Genomic DNA, 18,763 nt, shown 5'->3' on the forward strand with positions numbered 1-18,763 from the left:
TTCATTTAGTTTGTCTGTATAACAAACAAGGGGGTGAAATTCTGCCCCATTAGAGTTTTGTTGTTGATTCCAGTAGAGTTGGAATTTCTTCCCAGGTGTTGAGATTCTGATAAAAATGGAGAAATCAAATAAGCTTCACTCAGAGTTAGTTTAAAGGGCTGACTTGCATGCTCCCAACCAAGAGTGGATACCACTTTTGAATTCACCAAAAGATAGGTGCAGAGTGACCTGAGGCAATCCTCCTCTCATGGGGACTGAGCGAGCAGCTTCTTCCATGCTTTTGGCCCCTGCAGGCCTTAGAGTGGTTGGCCAATATTATGTTTCAGACTCAGCTATTTCACATAGAACATACTACAACAATGAGCTATTCTTTGTCTTAACTTTTAAATTTAATTTTAAAAAGTTTTAACCATCAAGTCAGCTTGAGGACAGCAGGACCATTTGCTTTCACAATTATAATGTTTAATTGAGTTCCAGAGTAAACAGAATTTCAGTTCTGGCTCTGTGGTACAGATTCCATTAGCTTCAAGGTGTTCTTTCTGATATATAAAAGCCCTTTGTTAAAATGATCCATGTGATCTCTCTCTGATTTGGACACCCTTTAGAGATATAAATGCCGGCAAAGAGCATTTGATTCTGGCACTCATCTTGCATCTCACTAATAGCAAATATTTTCTCTGACACTCCCTGTCTGGGCATATCAGAGATGCTGTGCTTTGCTACTCCATGTCATATGTAAAGATTTTCTGGTACTCAGGTATTTAGCTCGTCATTGCAAACAGTCTCACTAAATTAATGCATGTCTTTTGTCAAGATAAAGTGCCATCCAGTGTATATGAGAGCTGGTCAAATACTTCAAAAATCATTCAGTCATGAATGTCTTTCAAATAGGAGTAATTCACTTTGACAGTATTCACAGCCCATTTTTATTCACTTTGTGAATATTTGTGAAAACAAAACTATTTTTTGAAAGAATGTTGGCAAAAATTGTAAAAATGTCTATATATGTATTTTCACAAGTATTAATGGTGGAAGTGTTTGTGCCTCCATCTTGAAAGTTCTTTCTAGATTTGCAAGTCATTCAAAATAGGAGGCCAGGCTTGTGACTTAAGTGACCAGTCATAGAGTACGAAGAGCAAATTTTGACTAGCAAAGCATTAACAATTGTGAGTCATTCATAATCAGCTCATTGTCTTGTATAAATATATTTCAGCCTTTCCTCAAATAATTTTGAACAACAAACAAATTCACAAACTACAAAGTCTGTTCTCAGATCATTCATGAACAGAAAGGGAGTTAATCTAATAAAGTATTGGAAACAGTTTATTCAGATCTAATCTGAACACACTAAAGTTCTTATGCAGGCAAGGATTCAGAGAAAGGCAACTTGGGCTTGATCCAAAACCCATTAAAGTCAATGGGAGTCTTTCCAGTAACATCAGTGGGCCTTGCATCAGGTTCTTTGTGCCTAAAGCAGCACTTCAAGAGACAATATTTTGTGAGTTTGATACAGTACATAAATCTGTAAGTATCACATATGAATACTGTTTAGCTTGAGACAGGGAGAGAATTTCTATTTCTTTGCAGCAATGTTACAAATGTAGAACATTTTTGGAGGAAAAAAATCCCAAATTACTTAATTGTATAATTTCAGTATGATGAATTATGCTGAGGTCCCGCATGGACTATGGATTGAATTTAACAAATAAAATATTAAATACAATTTTATTAATTCCAAAAAGCTGATTGGCTTTTGCTTTTCTGGTAAGCACATCAGATATTCAGTCATTTGAATGACCTAACCTATCTATTATAGAAGTCTGTTTTATGCATTATTATTGCAATAAGGTTCCAATCCGTCAAAGCACGTAAACATGTAAACAGTTTACAGAAGAGATGTGTTCCTTTATAGGTGGCATCGGGTAGCTATCAGTGTGGACAAGAAAAGTGTTACTATGATTGTTGACTGTAAAAAGAAAACCACAAAACCACTCGACAGGAGTGACAGAACAATTGTTGACACCAATGGCATCACCGTCTTTGGAACCAGGATTCTGGATGAAGAAGTTTTTGAGGTAAAAGTCGAGGATTGAATGATAGATGTTAAATGATTTGGTGGTGAACAGAGTACCCGATGGAAATTAAAATAGAAGCTTTTAGGAAATTCATAAGGGCAAATATGATACAATGCAGGACTTTCCTTTTACAAAATCTGCTAGTATGTGTGTCCTATGATCAGCTAGTTGGGAAACATAATTGTCTAGACTGGCTGAAATGGAGAAGCTGCACTTTCTGGAGAGGGGATATGTTTTTCTCCCTCAGTACATCTTATTGTCTCTGGACTGAGAGCTATTTTATTGTCTTCCTGCCTGACAATCAGATGTCTGGAATGTTTGGGAGACTTGATATTGAGGGTAGTCAGACCAAATCTTTCCAACTCTCCCATCTCTCTCCAAATTGATGTTCTAGGCTAAGCATATGCATCAATGTGAATACCAGTCATTTTGGGATGTATGTGTGTGTGGAGGTAGGGTGGGGTGCAGTGGGAGGAATTTGAATCTCAGAAGGTTCTCTGTACAGCATGGATGATTATATTACTCATCCTATACATTCATTTCCCCAGTAACTGAAATATGCTTTAGGAAAAAAGAAATATGCCCGTTTCCATTGTTGACAGGTTAGGCAGTGGAAAAGGTGAAATGCATTTGTTTAAGGAAATGTGTGACTCCCAATAATGAGGTCTCTTTAGGAAGTATCACTACACAGAAGATCTTAAGAAGTTGCTGTCATCAACCGCTTTTTGTTTATTTTATAATTCTATTATCTGCCAATCAAAACTGTCATATCAAATTAAAGCTGGACAAGAGAGTAGACTAGAGGAGCAAATAAGTAGTTAACTCCTTTCACATATAGTGCTGATCACCATAGGACAGATAAAGACAGGATTGGGCCCAGGAGCTTTTAGACAACATGTATGTCTGAGACTCTACAGCTGAGAGAGGCAACGTGGGGTGCAGCTATTGTGATAGGACTTTGCTTTCTTCAAAATCCATGGAGTTCATACTCCATTGTTTCTGAAGAGGAGCATTCTAGGACAGGGCTAATGGGTCTGAAAGCTGAGCTATGTGTTCTAAGCATCTACAAATGGATCTACCTGTGGTTCCCCTGCAACCTCTTCTCCTCAGATTAGTTATATTCCTGGCAAGAATAATCTGCATAGGTGCTACATCAGGCTTGTGAAAGCTCTTTTGGGTTCTGCTATGTGCAAGCAGTTGCAGTATTAATTTACTCGCCTTTTGGGTCAAAATCTGAGGCCTAGAATTTGTCTCCATGATTGTGTTTAGTAGTATGTACATAAATAAAAGGGACTCGGCCTGAGAAAATGGGACACGTAAAAGCACTGATGACTTGATTGTAGCTTATTTTGTTGATGTTTTACACATGCGTTTACATTTTCTAACAAATAATATACTAGTCATGTTTATTCTTATATATTTTGTGAAAATTTTCCCTTTTAATTCCCTATATCATTGATAGTCTACTTGTTTGTGTTCTGCGAAACCTCCCAGAATTTCTCTTTTTCTTATGTACTGTTATTGACTAGGGGGAGTCTTTTGTTTCTTCTGAAGAGTGTTGCAAAGTACTATGTTTAGCTGTTTTTAAGATAAATGCAGGGGCTGAAATGTGGGAAAATGTGTTGTTAAATCATCTGTGCTTGCTTTCTGAAGTAAGCCAGGGGCCTGACATCTCTGGAGCTGTTTGATTACAATGCTACCATACCTCATTTATGTATTGTAAAACATTTTTAAATTTTAAACTTTCAGAAACATTTTTTGACAAAGGAAAGTTAAGACATTCCCATGCAAACACTCAAAAAATCATAGGCTATCTTGGAGGGAGTAAATTTCCCTTGCCACTCAGTCACAGGAGCGATTGGCTTTTCAATCATATTACCACTTAATTTTTTTTTCTAAAAAATAAATATTCCTTGTTGTATCAACTTCTCTTGATATGCAAGCACCTCCGTTCCATTCCCTCCCCTTTGTTGCTCCATGCTGAACTCTCACTCACTTGAAGTAAGGCCAGACATTTTCAAAGAGAAATAGAATTCAATCTATGTGTGAATCTCTCATGCTCTCACCTTTTGGTTAGCAACTAAAACAAGGGGCTGTGAGGTGACAGAAGTATTGCACAGCACAGTAAAGTTGGCATTTGTAAGTTAACATGTAAGAATTAAGGACTAGACCTGGAGACCAAGAATAAAGACATACCAATGCAGATATGTTGATGTAACTTATCAGAATTTGGGCAAATCGCTTAAACAGATTTTTCTCTGTATTTTTATTTCATGGAGTATGTATGTTAAAAATGTGATAAACACAGGGCTAGCGATCATCATCTAGACTTTTCAACAAAATCTCTTACCCTGAGTTTGCAAAGTAGTGTTTCAGTTGCACCTCCTATCCAACTAAGGAGGAAGTTGGTTATGACTAATTAAAGAAAAAGTGTAGCTGTCTATAAATCCTTTTTTTAATGTAAATATTCAGCACTGAGAACAGCAACATTTTTACAGCTTGTAGCATAGTTGCAGAAATGCACAATTTCCCAACAGTACATGCCATGACATTGTACCCCATTTCCCCTGGCTGCAACCAAGAGAATTGGTTAAAGTACTTGTAAAACAGTGCCTTACAGTATTTGGCTCAGGTTAAAGGTTCTCACTTGGTTCCCAACCTTAAAACCCCTTATTTCTGGGAGGTCTTTTTGCTTTCTTTTCATCATCCATCCTTCATCACCTATCTCCATAAACAACAGCTTGCTCTAAAGCAACAGCAAAAGCCATTGTAAGGATTTGGTTTATTCGACTAGAAGTCACTGAAGTCATTCAAGGGTTCAGGGTAAAAATGTTGTCAGTCCTGTGCCTGAACGCCTACTTATAGGTATCGAAGAGCAAACCATTTTGGAAAAAAGGATCCACATACTTCCAGAGACAAATTTGAATGGAACCTTCCTCAAGGTGCTAAAATGCCATGATACATTTCATTTTCTGTGCTTTGTACTTCAGAGGCTGGCTGAGACTGCAACCAGACATACCAGAAAATATAAGAAATACTGTTCTTGCAGTATTTCCGTTAGAACTGGAAAAAGACTCTTGAGACTATCCCATTAATACTTGTTACAGGAGAGAACCCCACTACCATCAGCTCTGCTCTAGGCCAGCTGTATAGTGGGTTTTTATTCTAGAAAAACCAGTCAGACTGAGGCCTCACTGTGTTATGAGCTGTGCGCACACACACACGCACTCCCTCTCCCATACAGTGGCACAACCCCCCAAAAACTAGGGTTATTTAGCTGGAGACTGTGAAGGATTAGCTGGTATTTAGTGTAGGTGTTTAGGATTTTGAAGGATGTGCAAACTAAGTTACAAACTCAGTAGCTTCTTTTTAAACTGCTTTGTAATATGACAATGAGGAATAATTTGATTACTTTATCAGTATGTATATCTGAAAGAATCCTTCATATATACAGCCTAATAAAAATTTTCCTTCGCACATGAGAGGAAATATTTCACAGCATAGTCATCCTTTGAAGTTCACTACCACAAGAGATCATAGAAGTCAATAGTGTAGCTTGATTTAAGGGCAGGGGAGTTGGGTAACTTTATGATCAATAAGGACACTTATCTAAAGACCTGATCCTATAAGATGCTGAACATGCTCAGCTCCCACTAAAGTTAGTGGCACTGACACAGGGTTTGCTGCTCACAGCTGGCATGCCTCCTTCTAGCTCCTTTGAAAATTCACTGACCCCTGGTCTGACACCCTATCCTTTGGTTTTTCACCCCCAGTCTTGCACTCTTTCTCTCTGGAGAGAAGATTACTCCTTCCTCATCATTCAGGGTACATTCTTTTCATGGCATGGCACTCCTGACAGTTCACTATAGTCCTCCCCTGCCAAAGTATCAAAGTCCGATTGGACAACTGTCTGAGACCATCTTCTCTCCACAGCCACATCTGTGTTATTTCCCCAGTACACCCACTGGGTTCCACTCCAGGGACCCTAAAACCAGCAGCCAAGATCTGCACTGTCCCAAACCTTGGCTGTTTCCCAGCTGTTTCCTGCTTTGTCTCTATCAGGCTACTTTTCCACCCCTGCTAAGCCCTTTCCTCAGGGCCAGGCTCCCAGGACATCTTTTTCCTCTCTAAACCCAGAGCACAATTGCAATCCTCAATACTGCAGCCCCTGTTAACACGTTACTTCCTGGTTTTATAAAAGCTTAGCCTGTCCCTTGCCCAGCTGGGTTTCATCATCAATCATACGCCTGTCAACCCTGACTCACCTGCAGGTGCAGCCTGTCACAGGGCTAATTGGCCCTTTTTCTCTGCATAGGCCTGGTGTGGGGGTAGGCACCCATCACAGGCACTCAGCACCTTGCAGTAATAGGCTCTTAGATAAAGATAATCAAATCTTAGGCTTCAGTGACCTGAATACTGCAGAGGTCAGGAAAGGTTGTTCCCTTTTACCCCTAACCTACACAAACAACATTGCTCAATTGGCCAGTTGCACTATTAGGGTAATTCATTTCCTGTTAAGCATCAAGCAGCAGAATTCAGGATTTCATGGATCAATGATTTGACTCATTAGTGCACATCCTCTATTCTGATGTTCTCTGAAAGGACATTTATAAACCCATATGGATTTGGCTTGTATACACACTTATAAGCCGTTGCCAGAACTAGATATTGTAACATGACATAATGGTGGCCCTTCAATTGGGTATTGGTGTGTCTCCTCTTTCAGTCAGGTTGCTATCTGGTGAATTAATTTGGAACCCAAAGAAATGACTGTAGCTATTTTGTGAAACATTTTAGAAAACACACTGTATTGCTGTAAATAAATACTCATGGTAAAGTGGTTGATTTTTTTCTTGATAGATTATTTTACAAGAAATATAAAGAAATATAAAGCAGTCCTTTGATGGAGTTTGGGAATCATCTCTCTTGTTGTTTGATTCCTTGGCCCTTTCCCATGTGTCTTAATCCCCTTTCTGCTCCAAGTGCTCTCCTGTGTGCCATTCTCCCTCTTTCTGATCTTGGCTCCTTGTCTGTTTCCATCACAACATGCTGTTTGTTATGGTATATTTGGAAATTTTAAACCCACAGTCCCTTTGAAATGTATAGTCTGCAGTTGCCTCTTCCTGGAGATGACAGGTCTTTGATTCTGTTCTGGGTAGACACATACACCTAAAAATACATGTTTCCAAATTATGGGCCCAATACTGCAACTCTTACTTATGTGACTAATCCTTATGGATGTGAGTATTTTACTGTTTTATTCTATACTATTTCTGGTTATTTGCTCTCTAAAGTAAAGATTGCTTTTGTGAGTGAAGGTTCCAAGATTGGGTGCTATTCTTTTGTATTGTAATTGTATTCTTAGCTTACATGACCACTTGGTGAAAAATTTATGGCTTATGTTATAAGGAGGTGAAGCCAGATGATCATAATGGTTTCATCTGGCCTTAAAATCTGTGAATCTACTAAGCATAGTATTCTTGGATGACTTAACAGACCAGTGCTTTCTAAATGGAATATTTTTCTAAGGTGCCTATTGTGGTTCCCTTACTCAACTGGGTAGACCCACAGGCTTCAATGGGACTATTTTGTAAGTGCTCATTCACGAACGGATTGCACAATGTAGCACAAAGTTTCTGATGTGCCATTTAAAACTAGTCTTTTGTGGGTATTCAAATACACAACATGATAAGTGCTGCTTCATAAACCAAAACTCTAGAAATGGTTACTTCCGAACAGGGAATTCATACTTGCAGCATGAGAGTATTGCAAGGGAAGAAGAAACTGAGTTGCTGGTTTATAGCTTTGCAACAAAAATATTGGCATATGTCTGTTGAAGTATGTCTGCAGCTTAAATATTTCATAAATAGCAGGGACCTTTTACTATTTTGCCAGCTTTAAGGATTTGTCACTCTTCATTTAGTATAGTTGGTGTGAACGAGAGGTATTTGATAATAAGTCATTAACTAACGCAGTCTTTATGCAAAGATTTCCCTATAGAGATGTTTTTCTTCCAAGAAACGTGTAGGTTTCAGATTGATGGAACATGCATCTAATCCTTATGCTATAGATAAGAACTAAGGACCAGATCCTGCAGCACATAAAACTCTGCTTTAAAGCCGATGGGAATTTTGCTTGCACAGGTTCTGCAAAGGGTGCTATGGATGTAATCCTTGATAATAAAGGGTAGTGAGTTTCATACTGGATTTTAACCTGATTTCAATTAAAATAAAACTTGGCCAAAATCTTGATGGCATATAAAGAAAAACAAAGTGTTTATGGATTTATCCCAATGGTAGGATCTTGATAACATAGTGATTTACACTATGAACACGTGCAGGGGAATCAGAATCCCTCATATGTCCCTACATAGGCTACCCAGATGTTGGGTCCATCTGCATAGGAGCAAATGACACTACTTGCCTGCTCACCCACTCCATGGAGTAGATAGATATTCAATGGGCAAGGCCTTGGCTCTATCCCCAAAATGGTTGAGCCAGTGCAGGGGAGAGGGGGCTATTAATTTAATGCTGGTACAGACCAGCAATAAATTACTACTACCAGAAGAAAGAAGAGTGTGTTTCTGAGTCACAAGGCCTCTCTGCCTCCTGGGGCTACTTCTAGGTTAAAGCAGCTTATGCCCCATCACTTGCTTAGGACTGTGTAAAAGTCAGTGGAGCCTGTGGAAGCTAAAGTTTATTTTAACTAGGCCAATGTGAAAATACCAATTCTGACTGAACCCTCATTCTGATTCCTACAGATGGGTTTCCTAGAACAACATTTAATCTGTGTATGTTTTCTCACTTACACTTTCTACTAAGCCACCCTTATCAAATATTAGAGTTATGTCACAAGAAGCAGCTTTCAAACATTTACATCAATCAGCTGAATAACTCATCTTTGAAAACAAATGGGACATAAAGCAAAATATGTTTAATAGATTCCAGGCACAAGTGTCTAGAAACAACCTTCATGCTACAGACAACCGGATATGCTGCCAGCTTTCAGCTTGAGAGAAAAAGAAAAGAAAAAAAAATTCTTCCATTTCAAAGGCACCTAATAAAAAGAAGCATTCTTTTCAAAAGCCTATTAGTTGGCTTTTTTTTGTTGTTCTTCCTTTTTTCCTTGGAGGGATATCAGTTTTTGTTTTGTTACATTTCCAAAGTCAAACAACTACAGACAAGGAAAAAATGTTTTGCTTTGTCTATAGCTCCCCCCTATTGTTTAGAAAAAAAGAAAGTCAGACTTCTGGTAATTGCTTAGAGTTCAAGCTTATTTTGGAGGAATGTGATGTGAGTTTGCCTTTGTTTCAGGAAGCCAAGAACTGTGCATATACTAAAGTGTTTATCATTCAGTGTATTGTTAACAGTCTGACTTCAACAATGTTGCATGTTACACCAACTCAGTAAGTCCTACAAATGGGATTTAGTATCCTTTCATTTTATCTTTTGTGTAATAACTAATTTCAGATTTTCAAAGAAGTGGAGTGAATGAAGATAAATACCAATAGAAAATGTTCTCGGGTGTTTGTTGTACAGTTGTATTAAGGAAACAGAGCCCCCATCTCAGCTCTGCCCCATTTGGCAGAGAGGATCACTGCAGCAGTACCCTGTGGTTTCTGTAAAGAAAGACCCTCCCCTCATAGTTAATACAGTCTTGCTGTAAATATTTCAGTTTTTGTGAGGCAGAGAGCATGGTAGCAGGGTATACAGTATCTTCAAAATCAAAGGGTATACAGTATTATTAAATGCAAAGTAAGGATATTAATTTGCCTGCAGTTATTATCTTTCTGAAGACTAAATGATCCCTGGATCAATTTGCTCACAGGATAGGAATGGAGAAGCACAAGAGTCTTTCCTGTCTGTGCAAGTTCTATAGTCATGTCTCCAACCTTAGGAAAGAACAGGGTATGCTGTCTCCATATACTGCCAGTGGGACACATTGCCCCAAAGGGAGTGAGGAAGAAGTGGGATCATGCCCTTGCCCTTACACCCATACTGGCTCACATAGTGGGACCAGACATCCCATGAGGTATCCTGCACTATCCCTTGCACATCAGAGAGTTCCGAATTTTTTTTTGCCAGAGGCGTAGTCCCTTTGCTTGAGTTTCCCCTGTGGTGATACAGCTGCATTCCAACACCCTACCCAAGTCTGTGGCTCAAAGGCCTGATCCAGCCTTAGAGTTTTAGAAGAACAAAATAATTAGAGAGGAACAAAACGAACTGATGCTCTGATGTCTGTGGAATGCTGAAGACTGAGGAAAGAAGCAACAACGGAGGAAAGCACACAGTGACTATATTACTCAGATAATCAAGAAAAATAAACAGGAATGCCAGTGAAATGGGATTACATATGTAACTATGGGAAATTCTTGCACAAGAATTTGATTGTCACATTTGGACCTTGATGGGGGAATTTGCCTTCCTGCAGAACATTGAGCTGCCTGGAGCCATTTGTTGAGCAGTGGGAACATGAGAGAGAGGACGTGGTGGATTACAGCCTCAGCAAGTTTGCAGATGACACTAAACTGAGGGGAGTGATAGATACCCTGGAGGGCAGGGATAGGATACAGATTGACTTAGACAAATTGTAGGATTGGGCCAAAAGAAATCTGATGAGGTTCAACAAGGACAAGTGCAGAGTCCTGCATTTAGGACTGAAGAATCCCATGCACTGCTGCAGACTGGGGATTGACAGGCGAGGCAGTAGTTCTGCAGAAAAGGACCTGGGGGTTACAATGGACAAGAAGCTGGATATGAGTCAAGAGTGTGACCTTGTTGCCAAGAAGGCTAATGGCATATTGGGCTGCATTAGTAGGAGTATTGCCAGCAGATCAAGGGAAGTGATATTTCCCCTCTATTCAGCATTGGTGAGGTCTCATTTGGAGTATTGTCTCCAGTTTTGGGATCCCCACTATAGGAAGGATGTGGACAAATTGGAGAGAGTCCGTCGGAGGGCAACAAAAATGATTAGGGAGTTGGAGCACATGACTTATGAGGACAAGCTGAGGGAACTGGACATATTTAGTCTGCAGAAGAGAAGAGTGAGGGGGGATTCAATAGCAGCGTTCAACTACCTGAAGGGGGTTTCCAAAGAGGATGGAGCTAGGCTGTTCTCAGTGGTGGCAGATGACAGAACAAGAAGCAATGGTCTCAAGTTGCAGAGGGGGAGGTCTGTGTTGGATATGAGGAAAAACGTTTTCACCAGGAGGGCGATGAAGCACTGGAATGGGTTACCTAGGGAGGTGGTAGAATCTCCATCCTTATAGGTCTTGACAAAAGCCCTGGCTGGGATGATTTAATTGGGGTTGGTCCTGCTTTGAGCAGGGGATTGGACTAGATGACCTTCTGTGGTCCCTTCCAACCCTAATCTTCTATGATTCTATGAGAGACTACTCCTGCTCCGAGTGTTATTTAGCATCCACTGAGCATATCCATTGCTTCTCCATATCCTGGGTGAAAGAAGGAGCGTTCTTTTCACCACCCCTTTGAGATCGCAACTGCTCATTAGTTTCTCAGGCAGGGGCCTGGAGAGAAGAACCATCCTTAAGTTACAAGTATATTATGCAATTTTGCTTCTTATCATAGAATGTGTTTCAGGGCTGGATCTGATCAGGAGGGAGACCTCCAAAGAAATTAATGGTGTGACAAGATGTGGCTGCAACAAGGGCATGTGCACTATTCTTTTGGAAGTGAGTACTGACTTAGTGCATCATGTTGTTTATGGGGCAATGTGTGAGGTAGAGATGTTTGGATGAGAAATAAAACTGGGTTCCTGAAAACTCAGTGTCAAAAGAATCCTGAACAAATTCCAGTTTGGACCACTGTAATTCCCCCCTGCAGTTTCAATTACATATGGCATCTTTTATTTCCTGTCCTGAGTAGTGTTGCTGTGCCTTGCTGAGCAATTGCTGCATTCCATCCAGAGGTGACTACATTTAATTGTTGGTGTGTAGTGATGTGTGTGAGCAGCAGATTGTGTGTAGGATTTAAGAATAGCTTTGTCCCATGTTGCAAAGATAAAATATTATATTCAGGCATAACAAATCTTTTCTTAACGCTCAAAATATGTTAGTGTGAATATGAGGTTTCAGCATCAAGAGGACATTGATTTCTATGGAAACTTTGACCCGTATAGAATTTTGCTTTCACAATTTATTGCTTTCACAGTGCTACAAGTTGGCAGGCTTTTAATAAAACATCTTTCTGTAGCTATATTATGGAATGGACCAGGGCTATGGAATATTATATTAAAGGCTATTGGAACTCTTCAATCCCTCAGGCTTTTGCAGGAAAAGTAAATGAATTCTGCAGCAGGTTTTTCTAAATTCTATAGTAATAATATCCAGGCTGTCTAGACTGCTGTTTTTTGGAGTCTATGGTTTTACTGTCAAACAACTAATTAGCGGAGGTTGGCATGTACCCAGAGCTTTAGGGTTTCTAGTGATTTAGTGAAGATTCTACTGCTAGATGAACAGTTTGAAAAGATACCTTGAATTGTCATACTTTTTCCAATATATGAAAACCGAAGATACTGGTGTTTTTCTCTAGGATTCTGTTTATATGGTGTCTGGCACTAATTTTTCCAGGCTTCTGATACCATCCTGTTAGTCATGCTAAGATCAAAATTCTAGCTTTAGACACACATAAGAAGCACCTACTGATTTTTGGGAGCACAGAATGCACAACCAAAGGGCAGAATTTGGCTTTAACATTTTCTCTGTAGCTGTGGGAGGTTCTTGATGGATCTCTGATATGCAGGATGGGCAGCTAAATCATTTCCATATTTTTGTACATTAAAAATTCTGTCCCCAATTAAAATAAAGAAAATTAACTTTCCCATGACAGAATCATCTGAGGATACCTCACTTATTTCAGAATTCAAACCAACAACCTAAATCATGCTGTAATTTCATTTCCTAACTCTAATCAGTTCATTCTATCATATAACATTCCAAGTTCATAGTCACTGAACCCATCCACACCTTGCAGTTATTAGAATGACGGTTTTGCTGAGGGTCTGAAATCCACTCCTGTCAAGAGGGCCTATCATAAGCCCTCAAAAAAGGGCTTGAATGTGACTTTGGTGTTGCAAAGGCCATGTGCTGGTCCTCTGCACACAGGCAAATTTCACCTTATGTCACTATTAGTCTATCTTTTATGGAGGGAATGCCTTAGAGACCAACACAGCAATATTTGACTACTTTTAGACCTAGGGGACTAGTTAATAGTTATGGTTATGGACTGGAGAAACAATGGTGTCATCCTTCTTGCCTTCATATGATGGTGTGATTGCACTCATGGCTTTGAAAGTGACAATACTTCTGTTTACCCTGCCACTTTATATAGCACTGGGATGTGATGTTAGAGATGTTATCCTTTGTCAAGTTAAGAGACATTGAGATCATAAACAAGCGGGATATTCATGGTACACTTGACTGGGAACACTTGGATAATATACTATATTTAGGGAGTTTTAGTGAGGTTATATGGTTAAAAGTGAAGTAAAATGTGTCCATTGTGTCTATAAGTGTATGTCTCTAGTGCAATCGTGGGGTGTGACTGTAGCTCAGGCAGACATACCCAAGCTAATTTGAATCTAGCTGGCTCAGGTACTGAAGCAGGGAAGATGTGGCAGCACATGATTCAGTATGGGCTGCATAAACCCACCTGGAATCTTGGGTCCTTGCTTGCAGAGCTAAAGCATGTACTGCTGTGGCTCTGGTACCTGAGCTAGCTAAATCAAGTTCTCTTGGGCATTTCTACTCAAGCTGCCATCAAACCCCAGGTTGCAGTAGAGACATACGCTAAGACAAATTATATCTAAGACTCTTTTTGTGAAGACACATATAATGTAATTAGGAGCCACTAAACATTTATTCCATATAATAATTAAAGAATTAGCCCTTAACACCACATATTACTCACATCATCACAAAAGTCACAAACCACAGCAATTCGTATTTTCCCTCGCCTTTGATTCTTGTTATGGATTTTAACTACGTTTTTTAAAGAGTGATGTTGACATTACACTAAGTATTAATGCTGTGAGGCTGATCAGAGAAGTATATACAGCAGAATAAATGTAGTATGTAAAGAATGGAAAGAAAAGTTTACAGTTTACTGGGGTTTTTTTCTGTAAATTGTGTCTACATGTCCCATTTTATATAAACAGCTCATCATTTTTCTCAGTGCTGTGTGGGGCTTGGATCGTCAATAGACTACAGAAAGTCTACTGAAGATTTAATATACTTTGCAATGCAAAACTGGGAGCACAAGCTTTTGGCTTTTAAAAGTTCATAGAGAAAATTCCAAAGTTTGAGATTCACTCATATTCCTAATTCTGAGCTGGATCAGCCCTCCTCCCTCACAAAATTTCCCTCAGAACTTTACAAAATTTCCTAACAATAGTCCCCACAGGCAGGAGTGGGCACATCCTCCCACCCCAATGGGTCCATAGACTGGAAGTTCCCAATTATGTTGGTGGTCAGCTGCATGGAGGGGTTCTCTCTCTGCACTGCTGCTCTGGTCCTTGCTTTTCCTCTAGTAGCACTGCCAAGCATGGCTGTTGCCAGTGAGTAGCTTGCTGACCACTGACAAACTACACAAGAGGATCATGTAAGGTGGCATGTATATATTTTGCCGGAATGTTGGTTTCAGGAGGTTTCATGTTATGTAAAATATCTGATGTACATTTGAGATGTGTAGAGCTACTTGGAATAAGGTGATATTTTTAATGGACCCTCTGATCCAGGGATTTTGATCCAGGGCTAACCAGTGATGTGCTCAGGACACAGAATTACATACCACTGTCACATCCCTCTATCTGAGTTTCTCACCTCATTGCCGGTACCAATTGTTCCTTCCCTGCAAGACTCTCATGCAATTTCTCCATCAAGTGGTTCAATGAATTTAAACTGCTGAATATCAATATGGATAAACACAGGATCTGATTAAGAAACCTGAAACTTTTCTGAAACAATATAATATAGAAAGCTAGGTGAAATAGCTATAATTAGGTATATTTTGGTCAATATTTTGGCTGTCTTACTCCAATGGGGTTGCTTAAACTTAACTATCTATCTAAATAGACAATGGCTTCTGGAGCATTCTTTTGTGTAATCACAACAACTGCCACTGTGTGGATGATGATCTAGATGGGCATTTCAAGAACACAAGCAGCTGGCTAGTCCACAACAGACTGTCTGAACTGGGAAGTCCTTCATAGTCGTTGCCTTTTTTTCACCCAAGGAAGAGAGTGCTTATCCAGTAGGATAAGGGGCTAGAGAACTCAAACTACCTGGGTTTCTGCCTGAAAAAAACGACTCCTTTGGTTGCTTCTCCCTCTAGCTTGCCCTTTCCCCTCACTCACTCAGTATTGATCTTCTGCGGGGAAAAGGGGAAAAGTGAAACAGCAGGGTATAAGAACAATTGTTTACGCTTTCTGGGAACACTTTGAACTGGAGCAGAGGATTTCACACCTTAGTCATATACTGAAAATGCCCAGCTGCTCACAGGAGTAAGTTGCACCATATGGGGCTTACCTTAACAATAATACTGATAAATATGTAGCACATATATAGTACTTTTCATGTGTAGATCTCAAAATATTTTACAAAGATGAGGAATCATTAATAGACCCTTTCTACACTCAGGGAAAGTGAGGCACAGGGAAATTAAGAGACTTAATTGTGTTACGGAGTCAATGACAGAGATGGGATGAGAGATCACATGTCTGTTTGCTAAACTGTTGTATCTGTAAATACACTTCTAACAATATTTATAGAATTATTCTGACAGCTGACATCGCAGCATATGAAGTAAATGTAGTACATGAGGCTGTTATAGTTTCACTGAATGAAACTTTTTTGCATTAACAGGTATGTAGATTTGAAGTGCATACTCAGTTTACCGCAAATTAACTAAATGCACCAGCTCAGATAATATATTAAACAATTTGGCAAATATTTAATTTGGCAAATATTGAAGAAAACTAATGGTTTGAGGTTTTTTTAGTTATAAGCAGAGCTGGAGGATGAGGGGGATTTTGCTTTCTGTAACTTTGTCTTTTATAAGGAAATAATATTGCAGAATGTTGTTAATTTCTCAAAAATATGTACATGGAAAAATTTCAACTATTTCTGTTACTTTTTAAAAAAAATAACTATTGAAAGGTTTACAGTCACTGGAATTTTTGAGATAATTGTGAATTTTCACAGCTCTTTTGCAAATTTTGCTTTGCATTATTTATTATTTTTTCCTTATTTAGTGACAAAGCTTGAAAAAAGCAAACTGGAAATGGGATTCTTTTTCATTTTTGTAAAAACAGAATAAAGTGATGTTGTTAATGTACATGTTTAAAAATATCAAGTAATAGAAGCCCCAAAAATAACACCCCTCCCCAAATTCCATTTAAAGGAAAAATGTATCCTTATGAGATTTGACCTAGTACATATGCTAAGTTTCAGCAAGTTTATATTTATGCCTGAATAATAAACCCTTAAAAGTAGGACTTTATAATGGAAATGTTGGCAGATTTTCTGTTAAGTAGTTTAAATGGTGTCGCTAGATTAGGAAATAAAATAGGAAACCAGAAAGCTTGCCATAAAAATGATCAATGTATGATTCTTACAGGGGTTCTCAGCAGTGCTATTTTTACTATCCAGAATAGTGGGTCTTTTCTGGTATGATATTGTTTTACACATTATACACAGCGATAGATAAGAAAATAATTGGTAGAACGTTTGTTTTGATACATTCCATATTGTATTTTCACACATCACTTATTGTAGTTCCATATTTCATTAAAAGAGACCATGATTGGGTTTGATTTTAACTAATATGCCTCTGTTTTAGCCCTTTTTTTCCTCTCCCCTTTGCAGTACAGTTGTGATGCAAACTCTTGGAATTACAGAGCTGATAACTTGCATGCTGAGCTTCATGCTGGCAGTAGGAAGTGCCCCGAATTAAATCCTAGGAATTTAGACTAGTGGTTCCCTGACTACTGACTAAGTATGCAAACTGCATGAAAATGATAGCTCAGGAATTGTATCTTCCCAGCCCCCTCACTTCCAAAGAGATAAAATGTTCAAGCAGAGATTTGCAGCTAGTGCAGTGGATGTAAATTTATGTGGCTCTTCAGTCTGACCAACAATATTTGGTAAAGCTATCATTCAGAATAGCATAAGTAATACATATAAATAAATGTACTTAAGTCGAGAAATCTTAAGCATGAATAACTACTGTCTACATGTTGTCTCTGGGAGCTTATTGGACTATTAAAACTAATAGGGAGAGGTGGCAGGACCAACTGTGAAATAAAGTGTAAAAAAATAAGATTAAAACATTAAAGATCTTTATTTGCTCAATTTACTATAGTATTACAGGTGGAACAATTCCTAATAAGTTGAAAATGTATTTCTTAATTATTTTACTGATATTATAGGAATTATATTCTGCCTTTGAAGTGCATTGATAAGTCCCATTAACATTTATGGTAGTTGTATGTGTTTACTGATGGCAAACTAGACTTTAAGAACATGTCCTTAAATTTGGAGTTACAAAAAAATTGTGTTATGTTGACAGTAAATTATTGATTGATACAGTAAGTGGATTAAATGTAAATATATTTCATTATATCGTTTATTCACAAATGATTTCCCTTGATAATTTTACCATCAGTGGTCTGTGACTTTCACCTAGATTACAGGTTTTTGCTCCCTGACTGGGTAAGCAAAACATTAATAAACAGGAGGAAAAAAAAATTCAAAATGGCTGTTCAAAAAATTCTAGAATGCAAACCTAGCTTCATTGAAGTAAATGCAAAAAAAGGATTTCACCTCTAACTTTTGTTACCATACATATTCACAGGAGTATCACTTTCCATGAACATTCATGTGAATTTTATGTAACTCATAAAATTGTACACAAAGAAAGAAAGTGTTATTGACACTGTTGAAATAAATTCATGATTTATATTTAGATGAATACTTGTTAATTCATTTTTTTCAGTATTTGTTTAATTGTAATATATATGTCCCATTCAGCTGAATGGATGTTCTATATATTTTTTGTAGCTGGGACATAAAAGCATCCCAGTAGCAGTGAAAGTGTTAATACAAAGCTTTAGTAATGCCTGAAACCGCAAATGGAAACCTTGGATGGACTGAATCAACTCTTCATCCTTCTTAGGAAGCTGAATATCATACAGTCCACTATGTTAGAATGAGGTGTTGGAGATTTTCCATCAAAGGAAACTTCCACCCCCCCCAAAAAAAAAATTAATGATCCTTCCTCTCCCCATTTTCTAATTAAGACCTTAAAAACAAAGGTCATTCAAGATCTTGTGGCATTTTTCCCTGAGAATATAGTAGATGTTGCTTCAGTTGTCATTCTCTGTAGCATGGTGTTCTCTTGAAATATTCAAAATTAACTGTAGTAACTCAAGTGAGGGATGTGGGTGTCATTGAAGAGAGCTCACTCAGCTTCAGTCAGAAAAGGAAACAAGATGTTAGGTTGTATAAGGCACAGGATGTGTAAATATATGAAGAATATCATAATGATACTTATATAAATCAATAGTGCAGCCTCATCTGTATACTATGTATAGTACTGATCACCCCATCTCAGGAAAGATGTTGCAGAATTAGATAGGATTCAGAGAAGTGCAACAAGAATGATTAAGAACCT

The 18,763-nt window shown here is 38.5% G+C and overlaps 1 protein-coding gene across 1 annotated transcript in view; it reads left to right on the plus strand.

Annotated features, from left to right (window-relative positions):
* Positions 1–18,763, plus strand: part of COL11A1 (collagen type XI alpha 1 chain) — a gene marked incomplete at its 5' end in the record, with an annotated part of 200,489 nt that overhangs the window by 14,976 nt on the left and 166,750 nt on the right. The window contains one exon of the mRNA XM_067538274.1: positions 1,913–2,075. Coding sequence (XP_067394375.1) covers positions 1,913–2,075 — 163 coding nt within the window. The remainder of the gene's footprint in view (positions 1–1,912; positions 2,076–18,763) is intronic.

Source organism: Emydura macquarii, unplaced genomic scaffold (assembly GCF_026122565.2).
Source record: "Emydura macquarii macquarii isolate MOO-44397 ecotype Brisbane River unplaced genomic scaffold, CSIRO-AGI_Emac_v2 contig_480, whole genome shotgun sequence".
NCBI classification, from domain to species: Eukaryota; Metazoa; Chordata; order Testudines; family Chelidae; genus Emydura; species Emydura macquarii.